This window comes from Emys orbicularis, chromosome 24 (assembly GCF_028017835.1).
Source record: "Emys orbicularis isolate rEmyOrb1 chromosome 24, rEmyOrb1.hap1, whole genome shotgun sequence".
NCBI classification, from domain to species: Eukaryota; Metazoa; Chordata; order Testudines; family Emydidae; genus Emys; species Emys orbicularis.
Window position 1 is genome coordinate 15,199,949 of NC_088706.1, and position 14,014 is coordinate 15,213,962.

Here is a 14,014-nt window from a genome sequence, read left to right on the forward strand (position 1 = left end):
TGAGCACTGGAAGTAGATTTATTCAACACACCCCTGCCTCATGCAGGACCAAGCTACGTTGCAGCAGACTGACTACCCGACTTGAATTCAACAGCACGTAGCCACACGGGCCGAAGACAGGTAGCTCCCTCTACTTGACCTTCTTCTTGGGACGCAGATTGTTGGTGTGGCCACACTTCTTCTTACGGCAGTTAACAGCACGAGGGTGCAGGCGGGCGTAGCACCTGAAACAGCCAGAAGAAGAGCAGTCAACTCTTCTGGGGGTTGGGAACTCCCAAGAGGCTCTGCCTTGCATGGCAAGATCCCAGTCCACCCCACTGTAAACACTCCTAGCAGCAGCAAGCACAGGGGAAGAATATGCAGCTGAAGAGAACGAGGAAAGTTTAAGTTATATAGGAAGGACAAATGTAAATTTGTTCTAGCCTCCTGGGTTTATGATGCAAAGGGATTTTTATGAACAGCTACCAGTGCAGTAGAGAATGTGACACCCGCCAATCTTTGACAGGAATAATGGCATCTCCTCTGTCCCATGCAGAATGGGCAAGGTGACCCATCCCAGGCCCAGTGACTCTGAAGATGACCTATCCAGAACAGGAGCCTCTCTAGGAGGTTAGGAGATTGATACAGCATTAGCTGGAGGTAAAATGTGTTAAAGCTGCCAGGATGCTGCTGTAGTTGCCCAATGCAGTTAGTTACTCAGCCCAGCGCCTCCTTGGGCTCTTTAGGCCAAGACAGAGCAATCTATTCTATGACAGATTCCATTACCAATTGCCTCCTAGCACACTGATCACCTGACGATACCCACTACACATCAGAGCACAAAGAAGGGTGTAAGGATGCCGCTCAAAGCTGTTCACCCTCAGAGAGGGCAGCAGCTACACTCCCTTCCAGAGGCTGTAACACTGAGTCTATTGCGTAAGACGACACGTACTTGCGGCAGATCATTTTGTCGCAGTTGTACTTCTGTGCGAGCTGGCGAAGGGAAGGCTCAATGATGCCTCCACGCAAACGCAGCACCAAGTGCAGAGTGGATTCTGAAAGGAGGAACGCACCAAGTTAGCAGCATTTCAGAGATGGCACGGAGACAGGAACTCCCCCTGTTTGCAGAGGGATGAGCATAATGGGACTCCAGGTCCCAAGTGCTACCACCACAGAAAGTAGTGACTACTTCAGTTCTGGTGGTTTCAGTCTCAACCCCAAATTAACTTAATTCCCATTGCAGAGCCAGACCGTCATGGCTCTCCCAACCCTCCCCCCCAGCAGTATCTGAAAGGCAAATGGACAAGCACTCCAGTTCTTTAGACACCTGGGCCTCCCTTAGGGTTCTTATGACACCGTACGGGTGTCCCAGCCTAAACCCCACAAACCCAGGTCATCTGTGGATAGTGGGGAAGAACACACAGCCAGTTTTTTCAAAGCCATTTCTAAGAGTCCATACGCTATAGACACAGAAGACAACAACAGCATCTTACATGAAACCTCAAATTCTTAGATTTTAAAGCCAGAAGGGCGCATTGTGATCTAGAAGGACTTTGTATACATCAGGGGCCAGACAGTTTCACCAGGTAGTTCCTGCATCGAGATCACAACTTCCAGTTGAGATGAAGCACATTGTAAAGCGACTTGCGAATCTTGGTTTAAAGACTTGCACATGGTGTAGAATCCACATCACTAGATGATTTGCTCCAATTGTTAATTACACTCCACTAAAAAATGTGCACCTCATTTCTAGTCTGAATTTGTCTAGCCTCATTGGATCTTGTTATGCCTTTGTCTAGAGCCCATTGCTATCAAATTTAGTCCCCATGTGGGTACTTCTACCACCCTGAGATAATCTAACCTTTGTAAGTTAAATAGACTGAGCTTGTTTAGTCTTATTTTAAGGCAGGCTTTCCAAGACAGTGCCTTGTTCTTGTAGCTCTTTTCTGAAGTGTTTCCAGTCTGTGTTCACACCAGAGCTGGACACAGTATCCCAATAACCATCTTACTAACACTTGTTCATGTCACACCACTCCTCACTACTTCCAGTCATTATTCCCCTACTTACACAGTTAAGGAATACATTTGCTCTTAGCTCCCTCATTGTAGCAAAGTCATTCTATAAGTTATCCACCATGACCCTGAAATCCTTTTCTGAGATGTGAATTCACTTCAACATTCCCCAGTGCTTGTAGAAGACAACATGCGATGGCTTCTGCAGGCAGAAAGAGCTGAGTTTCCTTTAGTGGTTCTTTAAGCTACTGTTTAGCAACCATGCTTGAGCGCAAGTCTTTTACAGTGGTAATATGCGGTCAAATGATACCTTTCTGGATGTTGTAGTCTGAGAGGGTACGTCCATCCTCCAGCTGCTTCCCAGCAAAGATCAGACGCTGTTGGTCAGGAGGGATACCTACAAGACATCCATGCATGGAATACTGAATTGCCTTTGTCATCACATTGAGATTATTCGAAGAGCAAACCATGACCCATGGGGCACTATACTACAGGGAGGCAGCAGACCTGATGGGAGTGATCGGCTGTAGCACAGCAGCATAGCATAAGGAGGTCTTGATTAGCACTACTGGGGTGGTGGCACTTGTGTCAACTCCACAACATTTTTATGCAAAACCTTCTCACCAAATAAATAAATAAATAAATACATATGCAGATTCGGGTCAATCAAAACAATTCACAAATTTGGATCATTTTGGGAAATTGCTTTGGTAGAAAAAAATTCCAAAGTCTGAAATGCCACTTCCTAAATGAAGTAGTAAAACATTTCAGTTTTGTTTTGGAATTTCCTCAAAAGTTAAACAAAATGTTTGGGTTAACACAAAAACACTTTTTTTCACCAAAAGTTTCAAAACATGTTTCGGGTCAAACTAAAATGAATTTTTTTTGAATTTGCAGCCGAACCAAATAGAGAGCGGAGATGGGTGATGCAGTATCTTTTATTGGCTCAACAGAAGTTGCCTCACCCATCTTGCCTCTCTAACGTTCTGGGACCATCATGGCTACAACTACACTCTGAACCACATGGGCACTTAGTTGCACAGCCCTATGTGCAGCAATGCTGTGCAGGTGTTTAACTACCACCATGTCTTAGCAGCTGCATTTTAGGGGTAGGTAAACACCATTCAGCGACCCACCCACCATCCATTTCTCAGGAGTGCAGAGCCCAAGAGCTCAGACCGAAGATACTCCAAGGACCATTCTTTATAAAACTGTCAGAATGTCACAGGCCACAATTTTGTCGCAAAAACTGCAACTTCCAACACCGACTACAACATTTTCACAATGCCACCCACTGAAATGTGGCCCAGCTGTCCCCTCGTCTGTGACCTGGTGCATGGCAGGGGAGCAGAGGTGGACAAAGAGGACAGGATCAAGACAGAAGAGACAGGGGGGCACACCCCCCATATTAGAGAAGTGGGGTGTGTCCAGCTCCCATTGGAGGATAAAGCTGCCAAGGAGAGATTAGGACCCCCAAGGGCAGTGACTGCCGCAGCTTTAACAACTCTGGCCTCCGCCTTCGAGCCGAGCGAGCCCCAGCTTCCTTCAGCCCCTCACCCTCCTTGTCCTGGATCTTGGCCTTGACATTCTCGATGGTGTCGCTGGGCTCCACCTCCAAGGTGATGGTTTTGCCCGTCAGGGTTTTCACGAAGATCTGCATCTTGGCGTGCGCGTGTCCCCTGCAAGAGCCAACAGCCGCTCAGTGCCAGCCGCAGCCCCGCGTGGCGAGCCAGGCAACGGCCCCGCGGCCACCCGGGGGAGGGTCTGCCCCCGGCCAGGCAGAGTCCGGGCCGCAGCCCCTTCCCCGCCTCCTCCTACCGCCCGGGCCCGGGCCCGGCCCCACCCGCCGCTCCCCCCGGCCCTAGCCCCACACACCGCCCCCGGCCTGGCCCCACCCGCCGCTTCCCCGAGCCGGGCCCCGCCTTCCGCCGCTCCCCCGAGCCAATCCGGCCGGCGCCCGGCCCCACACACCGGTCCTGGCCTGGCCCCACCCGCCGCTCCCCCGAGCCCGGCCCCAGCCCCACACACCGGCCCGGCCGCCCACCCCAGACCGCCTTCCGCCGCTCCCCGCCCCAATCCGGCCGGTGCCCGGCCCCACACACCGCTCCCGGCCCTAGCCCCAGCCCCACACACCGCCCCTGGCCTGGCCCCACCCGCCGCTCCCCCGAGCCCGGCCGCCCACCCCAGACCGCCTTCCGCCGCTCCCCGCCCCAATCCGGCCGGTGCCCGGCCCCACACACCGCTCCCGGCCCTAGCCCCAGCCCCACACACCGCCCCTGGCCTGGCCCCACCCGCCGCTCCCCCGAGCCCGGCCGCCCACCCGAGACCGCCTTCCGCCGCTCCCGGCCCCACGCCGCTTCCCCAGCGCCCCCGGCCCCACACACCACCCCCACCCCCACGCCGCTCACCCAGCCGCCCGGCCGCCTCGCTGGAGAGAAGAGAAAGGGCCCCCGGAACCGGAAACAGCCCAGCGCACGCGGGCGTTACGTCAGACGCCGCACGCGCCGCGTACGCAGCATTATAATGGTTGCCCCGCCCACCTCGTGCCGTGCGTCATAACCAGCGCCCCGCCCCCGGTCTAGCTCCGCGCCAATCAGCTCCCGGCAGAAGAGTCCCTCCGGGGGCGGAGTCAGCGCGGCGGCGGCTGGTCCCCGCCCGGGGCGGGGTCCGGGTCCTGCGCCCCGAGCTGGGGGGTCCGTAGGTAGGGGTCAGGCACATCTAGGTGTGCGCACACACGTGTGCAAGCCACACACCCCACGCCCGATGACACGCCCCTAGCACGCTGCCCCCAGCACACGCCAGGAGCTGGCTGAGCCGTTAGCGATGGTCTCTGACAAGTCCTGGGAGACGGCAGAGAGTCCCGAAGACTGACAATCTAGTGGCATTACAGCCCCGTCAGCTTCACTTCTGTACCCGGAAAGATAATGGAGCAAATAATTAAGCAATCAGTTTGTAAAGCATCTAGAAGATAATAAGGTGATAAGTAACAGCATGGCTTTGTCAAGACCAAAGCGTGTCAAACCAACCGGAGAGCTTTTTTTAACAGGTTTCAGAGTAGCAGCCGTGTTAGTCTGTATCCGCAAAAAGAACAGGAGTACTTGTGGCACCTTAAATTTGTTAGTCTCTAAGGTGCCACAAGTACTCCTGTTTTTTTAACAGGGTAACAAGCCTTGTGGATGGGGGGAAGCGGTAGACGTGGTATATCTTGACTTTAATAAAGCTTTTGATACTGTCTCGCATGACCTGATCATAAACAAACTAGGGAAATACTAAGGTGGGTGCAAAACTGATTGGAAAACGTTCCCAGAGAATAGTTATCAGTGGATCACAATCATGCTGGAAAGGCATAACGAGTGGGGTCCCGCAGGGATCAGTTCTGGGTCCGGTTCTGTTCAATAACTTCATCAATGATTTAGATAATGACAGAGAGAGTACACTGACACAGTTTGCGGACGACACCAAGCTGGGAGGGGTTGCAAGTGCTTTGGAGGATCAGATCATTTTGAATTATAATCCTGACAAACTGGAGAAATGGTCTGAAGTAAATAGGATGAAATTCAATAAGGACAAATGCAAAGTACTCCACTTAGGAAAGAACTATCAGTTGCACACATACAAAATGGGAAATGACTGCCTAGGAAGGAGTACTGTGAAAAGGGATCTGGGGGTCATAGTGGACCACAAGCTAAATATGAGTCAACAGTGTAACGCTGTTGCAAAAAAAGCAAACATAATTCTGGAATATATTAGCAGGAGCATTGTAAGCAAGACACGAGAAATAATTCTTTTGCTCTACTTCACACTGATTAGGCCTCAACTGGAGTATTGTGTCCAGTTCTGGGTGCTACATTTCAGGAAGGATGTGGACAAATTGGAGAGTCCAGAGAAGAGCAACAAAAATGATTAAAGGTCTAGAAAACATGACCTGTGAGGGAAGATAGAAAAAACTGGGTTTGTTTAGTTTGGAGAAGAGAAGCCTGAGAGGGGACATGATAACAGTTTTCAAGTATGTAAAAGATTGTTACATGGAAGAGGAAGAAAAATGGTTTTTCTTAACCTCTGAGGACAGGACAAGAAGCAATGGGCTTAAATTGCAGCAAGGGAGGTTTAGGTTGGACATTAGGAAAAACTTTGTAACTGTCAGAGTGGTTAAGCACTGGAATAAATTGCCTAGGGAGGTTGTGGAATGTCCATCATTGGGGATTTATAAGAGCAGGTTAGACAAACACCTGTCAGAGATGGTCTAGGTAATACTTAATCCTAGCATGAGTGCAGGGGACTGGACTAGATGACCTCTTGAGGTCCCTTCCAGTTCTAGGATTCTGTGTGATACCCACATGCTACACATTCACATGGGCGTGACACACCGACCCAGGAAATAGCTTCACAGTGTTTGGGGATTAAATCTCCCCACCCAACACACCAAGCATTTGTCCAGGGCAGAATTCACAGCATGTTGGGGTTTTGTCCCACATCCATTTGTCAGTGTTGCTCATTCCTGAGGGGGTGGCAGGTCTACACAGCTTCTTTCTCCCAGCATTAAACAACTTTCCTTTCTCATTTAAGGGAAAAAGCCTTTGATCAGTTCTGCTAACTTCTGGAAATAACTTTCTCAGTATACATTGTTCACACGCCGCATACAGGCCCCAGCTCTACAGGAATGAATGCATGCTTTCTCAATCCATGTAGCACCAACACTAATTCACTTTAAAAACAAAGACGCTTTAGTTTAAAGTGCTACCCCAATTCCTCTGGTGAAGTGACAGTTTCCACCAACATGGCCACTTTTCTGTATCTGGGTATAAAATCCAGGGCTGAGGTTGTGAGCCTTGTGCAGGATCCTCATTTCCTAAGCAATTTATACCGCTATGCTACAGCTAATTTAGTGGTGCTACTGGCCACTGCTATTAAAATAATTTGAATTGGGAGCAAAGGCAGATTCATAAAGCACTGACCTGCTTCCCTCAGTTGCTCTCAAAATCTAGCCTTTGCTTTGTGCAGCAAAGCTCACCCATTTTGCTCCTATTTTCATTTAATTCACACGCTTAATCATGGTGTAGTGATCGCATATCTAGAATTAGGACCACTCCTATGTCCCTTATGTGATAGCTGCAGTGGCTGTAATTCTTTTAGCCTATCAGAGAAACCAAACTTCACCTCGAATGACCGGAAGTTACAGCGTACATGCACAAATTCCACCTAGTAAAGAAGGAACATGAAGTGGTTTGGATGGATGTTTTATTAATGGAGTCTCTAGTGGTTATTTTCTTCTAGCATTTGTAAACATGTAATACAAAAATATTTTCTTTTCACTATATTCTTTCTGGAGATATGCTGATCACAACCACTGAGGATTAGAGGGCAACTTTCCCCTCCCTCCTAGGTTTACAACAGGGTTAGTTATTTCCACCCTGGCTCTCAGCAATACATTAACACAGACATTGGCAAAGTCAGGTGAAAACAGACAAGAAGCAGACATTTCGGTACAGCGTCTTTCTTTATCACTGTTTGAAAAATGAAAGGTTTTACCCAAAGAAACTATCTGATAATGTAACATATGATGAACACTATAGAGAGCAAGGTACAGCCATAGCAGTTGTCAAACTGTTCCATTCAAAGATCTCCATTAAGCAATGTAAGTGCAGTTATGAAAGATTCCCTCATGAAAATCCAAGCTGCGGCACAGGATAGCTGAGCACTTAAGGAAAGAGGACTTCAGGTTCTTGCCACTGTGTGGGAAAAGCCGTTCTGTAGGTGCTAGAGAAATCATTAGCATATATTAATTAGCTACATGGCCCTGTAGTGCAGGCAGGCCTCTCAGAAGGCAGAGAAGACCCCAAGAAGCAAGCTGCTGTTGCTTTGGAAGTACAAGCTCCTGCAAGCCACAGCTGAGAGATATTTGTACCATGCCGGTGAGGAGGCTATAGTTTGGGTTTGCATGCACTGTAAATTACAGAGCCTCAAGATTTCTGTGTAAAACAAAGTAAATGATTTAAGAAAAGGATAAAGAAAAGCAGTTAGAGTTCTCTTCTGAGAAGATCTCTGTTTGTCCAGAAACTAATGATCAAAGCTGAACTTCGGGTTTACTGCTCTCCCCTGAACACACAAACAAGAACAGACAACAATCATTTCAATCCGTACATTTTGCATGTTTGCCATATCCAGACTTGATGTTTGCATTATGATGGCAGTTTTAAATACCATGTGATGGGCCCCTCTCCACTCAGCCTTCACTTTCCCTCTCCCCACAAAAAAGTAAATGGCCAAGGAAACACAGAAATATAAATACAGGACAGGAAGTTCTCTGGTTGTGCTCCATAGTCCACGCAGCTGATTCAGCTGATGCCTTAGTTTTTAGTATGTGTTAGTCCAGCTCATTGGCCATTTCATCATCTGTTAGACTCTGTCCATTAACAGCTGGAGAATCATACCGGCCTTGTGATAAATCCTCAAAATCCTGACTCATGGTTGGAGAAATAATGTCAGGGCTTGTGTCACAAGACTCTGTGCTCTGCTCAGAGGTAGCAATGGTGGTCGCCGTGCTTTTAGGAATAGGGTCAAAATCATCGTCGTCTTCTAGAATTGGAGATTCATGAATATCTGAAAGGAGAGAGACAATTGTTACCTCGGCTGTTTATTCTATCTGCATAAAGATGACAGGACTCCAGGTATCTTTGCCACATAAGCTGCTCCAACTACCCAGAGTAAAGAAGACATGGTACAGGTATCAGCAAGAGGAAACAGATGAGTGCAGAAGGAATCCTCAAACACCACCAAAATGGATTCAGGAAGGACTCAAGAGTGCTAGTATGATGTTATTGATGTAATCTGGGACCATATAGAACATGGTTGCAACCAAAGTCCTGTAGTGGCACCAAATCTTGTATAAAGGGGGTCAAATGAGGTGTCTAAGACAAGGTTATGGTTTGCTGGTTATGATTATGCTGTCTATATGTGTGTATCAATTTTGTAGTTGAAGTTATGAATATTGGCTCTATGCTTATGCTATGCTTCTGGGAAACATCCCAGACAAGTTGGTGTTAGCTCTGCCTAGCCTGCTTGATGGCCCATTAAGGACCATCAGCTATACAATTGACCCATTGAGAGAAGGCAAATACGCCTTGCAACTCAGCAAAGTATGCAGGGACTGGCCCATGTGACTCCAGACTCCATTTTTCCACAGTAAGGACAGAGAGGTGTTCTTACACCTGGAAAAGACTATAAATGGCTGATGCCTCTCCTCCATCTTGTCTTCAATCCTGCTTCTTACCTCTGGAGGGACTTTGCTACGAATGGAAGCTCTACACAAAGGACTGATGACCCATCCCAGCTGGGGATGTTCCAGAGACTTGATTTTGATCTTGCAGTTTATTTCATCACTGCTACAAGCCTGAACCAAGAACTTTGCCATTACTGTATGTAATTGATTCCATTTAACCAATTCTAGCTCTCATCTATATCTTTTTCCTTTTATGAATAAACCTTTAGATTTTAGATTCTAAAGGATTGGCAACAGCATGATTTGTGGGTAAGATCTGATTTGTATATTGACCTGAGTCTGGGGCTTGATCCTTTGGGATCAGGAGAGCCTTTTTTCTTTTACTGGGGTATTGGTTTTCATAACCATTTGTCCCCATAACAAGTGGCACTGGTGGTGATACTGGGAAACTGGAGTGTCTAAGGGAACTGCTTGTGTGACTTGTGGTTAGCCAGTGGGGTGAGACCAAAGTCCTCTTTGTCTGGCTGGTTTGGTTTGCCTTAGAGGTGGAAAAACCCCAATCTAGGGCGGTAACTGCCCTGTTTTAAGCAATTTGTCCTGAATTGGCACTCTCAGTTGGGTCCCGCCAGAACCGCATCGTTACAGCTAGAACTTACAATTTCTATTTCAAAAAACTTTGGCTGCTCATTATTGTAGTAACAAAAAACCTGCCAGCTCTTTTGCTGTGATGTGCACTCAACTTGGCAGCCATTTGCAGCTTTGTACCCTACACGCAGCCACCTTTCACTGGGTAACACAGAGGTGTTTAAAAAAATCTCTCTCAAGACTCCCCACTGCAAGCTGCCAGCCCCTGGCCCAAACACACATTTCTCTTTAGCTTCAGATGCCCTGGGACTCTAGAGTGACCAGTGCTTTATTACCAAGAAGTACTGATTTATCAGAGTGGAAGGAAGCCAATATAAAGGCTGCAAGTCAGATTGAATAACAAGGAGATACTCACTGCTGAAAGCTTCTGGGTACTGTTTGGCCAGCTTCCCTTTCAGGGTCCTGTAAGGGGACAGGAGGGACAAGAAAAAGAGAGTGGAGTTTGAACAAAGTACATAAATCTCTCTACCAACCCTCTGCCCCCCTCTGCTCCAACGAAAGAGCTGCCAAGTATTCAGCAGAACAAGTTTTGTTGCAGGAACCCTTTAAGCAGATTAAGATAAAATGCCATTGCGCTGCACGTTCATGCTGTCACAGGAACAGAAATCCCAGGCCCTCCTGAGCTCTGGACCCTGCTGAACAAAGGCTAGATGTGAGGTGTGAAGTGTCACGGTCCTGACCACATCTCCTCTCACCAGATGTTCCCCAAGGGACATTTCCCTTCAAGCACTTTATTAAACCCCATAGCAAGCAGGGAGCCTGAGGTCCCTTCCCACCCTGGAAATGGGGCACTGCTGCGTTGAGATGTGTCACGCGCCCCAACCAAGGAGCAGCAGCTCTAGGACCCCTGATGGCTCCAGCAGCCTCCTGGTCTCTTCACGCACTGTCTGCTTGCTGCACCTCCCCACCGTATGGCAGGGGCACCTGCTGCTGCTCTCCATGCACTGAGAAGTAAAGGGGACAAAACACCCCCCCGCCCCAGAGCTTTTGAATAAAGTAATTCACTATAAATCAACAAATACTCTACTGCCTTGCAGACTATTGACAGTCTCATGACTTTACCTCCACCTTAGCAAAGACAAGGCTGTCCCCAGAATTGAAATCAGAAGTTTTTAAATAATATTTAATCCTTCTCTACCGCCTTTTACCCAAGGATATCACATCCCCACAAGCATTAAGCCGCACAAGGCCTCTGTGAGGTGGGTCTGCATTATCCCCATTTTGCAGCGGCATGGAGAGGTGAAGTAGCTTGATCAGTCACACAGTCAGTGGCAGAGCTAGGACTGGAAGCCAGGAGCCCTGACACCCAATGTACTATGAAAAGCGCCACATCCCTCCTCCTCCCACGTTGGTTTGTTTTGCAGAGTAAAAGCAAGCTATGCCTTTTATTCACTCCCCTTCTGAACGTGTTTGTTAGTCACCATTCTGTTGTTTTGTGACCCTCCCGGGGTGCTGTACAGAGGTCACTGTGTCTCAGTAACCTTGTCTGGGACAGGGAAAGCAGGGCAGGACACCCTTTGAATCCTCTCAGGGCCCTTCCTCTATCATCCAACAGGAGGCACTGTAGAGAGATGCAGGATCCCAGACCCTGAATCCAGAACCCACCTGATTCTTCGGAATATACTATCTAGATCTTTCTTCATTTCCACCAGCGTCCTAGTGTGATGCAGGAACCTCTCATTCATCTGCTGCATGCGTACATTGGATAGATTATTAAAGTTGAGCAGCATCTCGTTGGTTTTCTCAAATCTATCGAGCCTAGAGTGAGGAAGAGACATGGGAAATTTGTTCCATCGTGGGCAAAACCCTAGTGAAATCAATCAGAGTCTAACTGACTATTTCTCCTGACAGAAAAGTTGTCAGGAAATTTGGGGGTGGAGGGAAGAATTCAAAATAAGTGAATTGAGGAATTTGAAGCAGCAGCAAGAAGGGAGAACAGACGTGAAGATCAGCTAAGACGTGCCGGATGGACTTTTCTTAATATTTAAAATTTGTTTAAAAAAGGAAATGAATTCAGCACTAAGAATGGTGCTGACTTGACAGCACTGCAGACTAAAGGCCTCTGTTTATTCCCAGAATTGACAAAGCACCAGCAATTGAGGAAGCTTGCATTACCACAAAGCGGCTCACCCATGCCCTGGAAAGATCAGCTCTTTCCGTCTTTGACCTCTCAGCTAGGGCAGCCTACAAGTGGCAAATGTAACCCTCTCTCCTGCAGCCCAGACACATGCCCACTAGGAATTGAACTAAGACCTTGCAACTCAATTTGACAGGCACTGAACAGAACAGCTGCCAGTTAGTCACTAGGACAGATTTGAAGTAATGACCGGGGGTTTTGTAGCCCATGCTAACCCCACCGAATCATCCAGTTTCTCTAAATTACTAACAATTAGAAGGATATTTGTATTTATTTATTGGACAGAACAGCAGGGTTTTTCGGCTGATAAGATTCCACGGGACTCACATATTCTTCTGAGCCAAAATGATGGCGTTCACATCTTCAGAGTTCACCATACTTAGCACCCTGCTGCAAAACACACCGGAGGCTGTGGGCTCCATTTTACTGTACACTGCAGCCTGCAGGAAGGGATAGAGATACAGAGGGGAAGTTCATAGGGCTGCTCATAAAAAATACAAAGCAGCTTCCTTCACCGGCCCTAGCAACAATTAGCAGCATCAGACACCCTCAAACTGTTTTTCACAACAGTCAGAGCCTTGAGGAAGGAAGAGAGCAGAATCCCTACCGGACCAGCTAGGCCTTCGCTGCTACCCGAAACATAACCAGAACTGCAGCAATGAGACCAAAGCTGCTCGCTAGGCCCTGCAGCCCTTCACCCTCTCCCTGAGAGCAAGATCTAATCCCGCTACGGAGATGCCCAGCCAAAGCCACACACCTAGACAGCTCATGGGATAAAGTACTGCCCCACCTACCCCAAGAAGGAAATTTGGATCCTTTATAGATATGTCCATCTAGAAAGGCCTTGTGGCTGGCTAGAGACCCTTCCAGCCCCTTGGATGGGGACTACCCCAACTCCAAAACCCCTCAAGCCCTTTCCCTATGGGCCCCAGCCGTCCCCACTGAATGCAGACCCCACTGGATGGTGACACCCTATAACACTTCTCCCTACAGGACCCCGCCCCCATAACCCTCCCCTAGGGAACCCCCTACCCCTCCATAACCCCTCTCCCTATAGGACCCCCTGGCTCCCCATTGGATGGGGACCCTCAAAGCCCTTCCCCTGCTGGATAGGGACATCTCATGACCCCTCCTCGTATGGAATCACCGCCCCCCATTGGATAGAGACCCCCAAAGCCCCGCCCCATGGCAGCCGGGGCCCCCCATTGGCTGGGAACCCCCCTGGCTCCCCCGCCGGAGGCCGCGCACCTGGACGGGCCGCTCTCCCCCGCCCAGCCTGGGGCCGCCGCCTTCACATAACGGAAGCGGCGCCCCGGCCAGGGGGCTCCGTGGGGCGGCGGGACCGGACGCGGCGGAGCAGGAGCCGGGGCAAGCGCGGGCCAGCGGCGGCGGCTCGTGGGGTCCGCGGGCTAGAGGCTCACTTCCGGGATGGAGGTCATGCGTACGACGTGACCTTCGCGTCAGGACGTACATGTGCGTGAGGTCCAGCAAGGAATCCCCTCCCCCTCCCCCATGGGCGGGAGCCCGCCACAGCTCCCCTCCCTCTCCGCGGCTCTATGGGGCGCCCCCCACAACTCCCCCTCCCCCCAGTGTCCCAAGGGGAGCCCCCCACAGCTCCCCTCCCCCCCAGTGGCTCTATGGGGGAGCCCCCCACAACTCCCCTCCCCCCAGTGTCCCAAGGGGAGCCCCCCACAACTCCCCCTCCCCCTCAGTGTCCCAAGGGGAGTCCCCCACAGCTCCTCCTCCCCCTCAGTGGCTCTATGAGGGGAGCCCCCCTACAATGCCCCCCCCTCAGCTCCCCTCCCCCTCAGTGTCTGTATGAAGGGAGGGGCTCCCACAGCTGCCCTCTGGGTCTCTCGAGGGGGAGGCTACAACAGCAGTGATATGGTTGTGGGCTTTGATGTGGAGAAGCCAGCTGGGCAGGGATCATGGGCACTGTGGGGACTCTGGCAGAGCATGGAAACTGGCCTTGACGTTGTAGGGATCCTGGCCCAGTGGGTAACAGTTCAAGTTCATGTGAC

At 49.7% G+C, this 14,014-nt stretch overlaps 2 protein-coding genes across 2 annotated transcripts; both read right to left on the reverse strand.

Moving 5' to 3' along the window:
• Positions 1-4,508, reverse strand: UBA52 (ubiquitin A-52 residue ribosomal protein fusion product 1). The gene is made up of 5 exons (XM_065422425.1): positions 4,401-4,508; positions 3,550-3,671; positions 2,303-2,389; positions 932-1,034; positions 1-224 (listed from the first exon to the last, which is right to left on the reverse strand). The coding sequence occupies exons 2-5, from the start codon at positions 3,650-3,652 to the stop codon at positions 131-133; spliced, it is 387 nt and encodes a 128-aa protein (XP_065278497.1). The 5' UTR covers positions 3,653-3,671; positions 4,401-4,508; the 3' UTR covers positions 1-130.
• Positions 4,509-7,213: 2,705 nt separating this feature from the next.
• On the reverse strand, positions 7,214-13,305 carry KXD1 (KxDL motif containing 1). The gene is made up of 5 exons (XM_065422134.1): positions 13,242-13,305; positions 12,321-12,433; positions 11,462-11,614; positions 10,212-10,258; positions 7,214-8,592 (listed from the first exon to the last, which is right to left on the reverse strand). The coding sequence occupies exons 2-5, from the start codon at positions 12,413-12,415 to the stop codon at positions 8,357-8,359; spliced, it is 531 nt and encodes a 176-aa protein (XP_065278206.1). The 5' UTR covers positions 12,416-12,433; positions 13,242-13,305; the 3' UTR covers positions 7,214-8,356.
• Positions 13,306-14,014: the final 709 nt, after the last annotated feature.

What these genes read in the sequence shown, in the direction of transcription:
- KXD1 (XM_065422134.1), bottom strand. Translation starts at nt 12,415, where the DNA reads ATGGAGCCCACAGCCTCCGGTGTGTTTTGCAGCAGGGTGCTAAGTATG. An exon ending in AGTATATTCCGAAGAATCAG is followed by an intron (nt 10,259 to 11,461) that starts GTGGGTTCTGGA and finishes GTCCCCTTACAG; the next exon opens with GACCCTGAAAGGGAAGCTGG. An exon ending in GTACCCAGAAGCTTTCAGCA is followed by an intron (nt 8,593 to 10,211) that starts GTGAGTATCTCC and finishes CTCTCCTTTCAG; the next exon opens with ATATTCATGAATCTCCAATT.
- UBA52 (XM_065422425.1), bottom strand. Translation starts at nt 3,652, where the DNA reads ATGCAGATCTTCGTGAAAACCCTGACGGGCAAAACCATCACCTTGGAG. An exon ending in CAAGATCCAGGACAAGGAGG is followed by an intron (nt 2,390 to 3,549) that starts GTGAGGGGCTGA and finishes GATGTCTTGTAG; the next exon opens with GTATCCCTCCTGACCAACAG. An exon ending in AGACTACAACATCCAGAAAG is followed by an intron (nt 1,035 to 2,302) that starts GTATCATTTGAC and finishes TCCTCCTTTCAG; the next exon opens with AATCCACTCTGCACTTGGTG.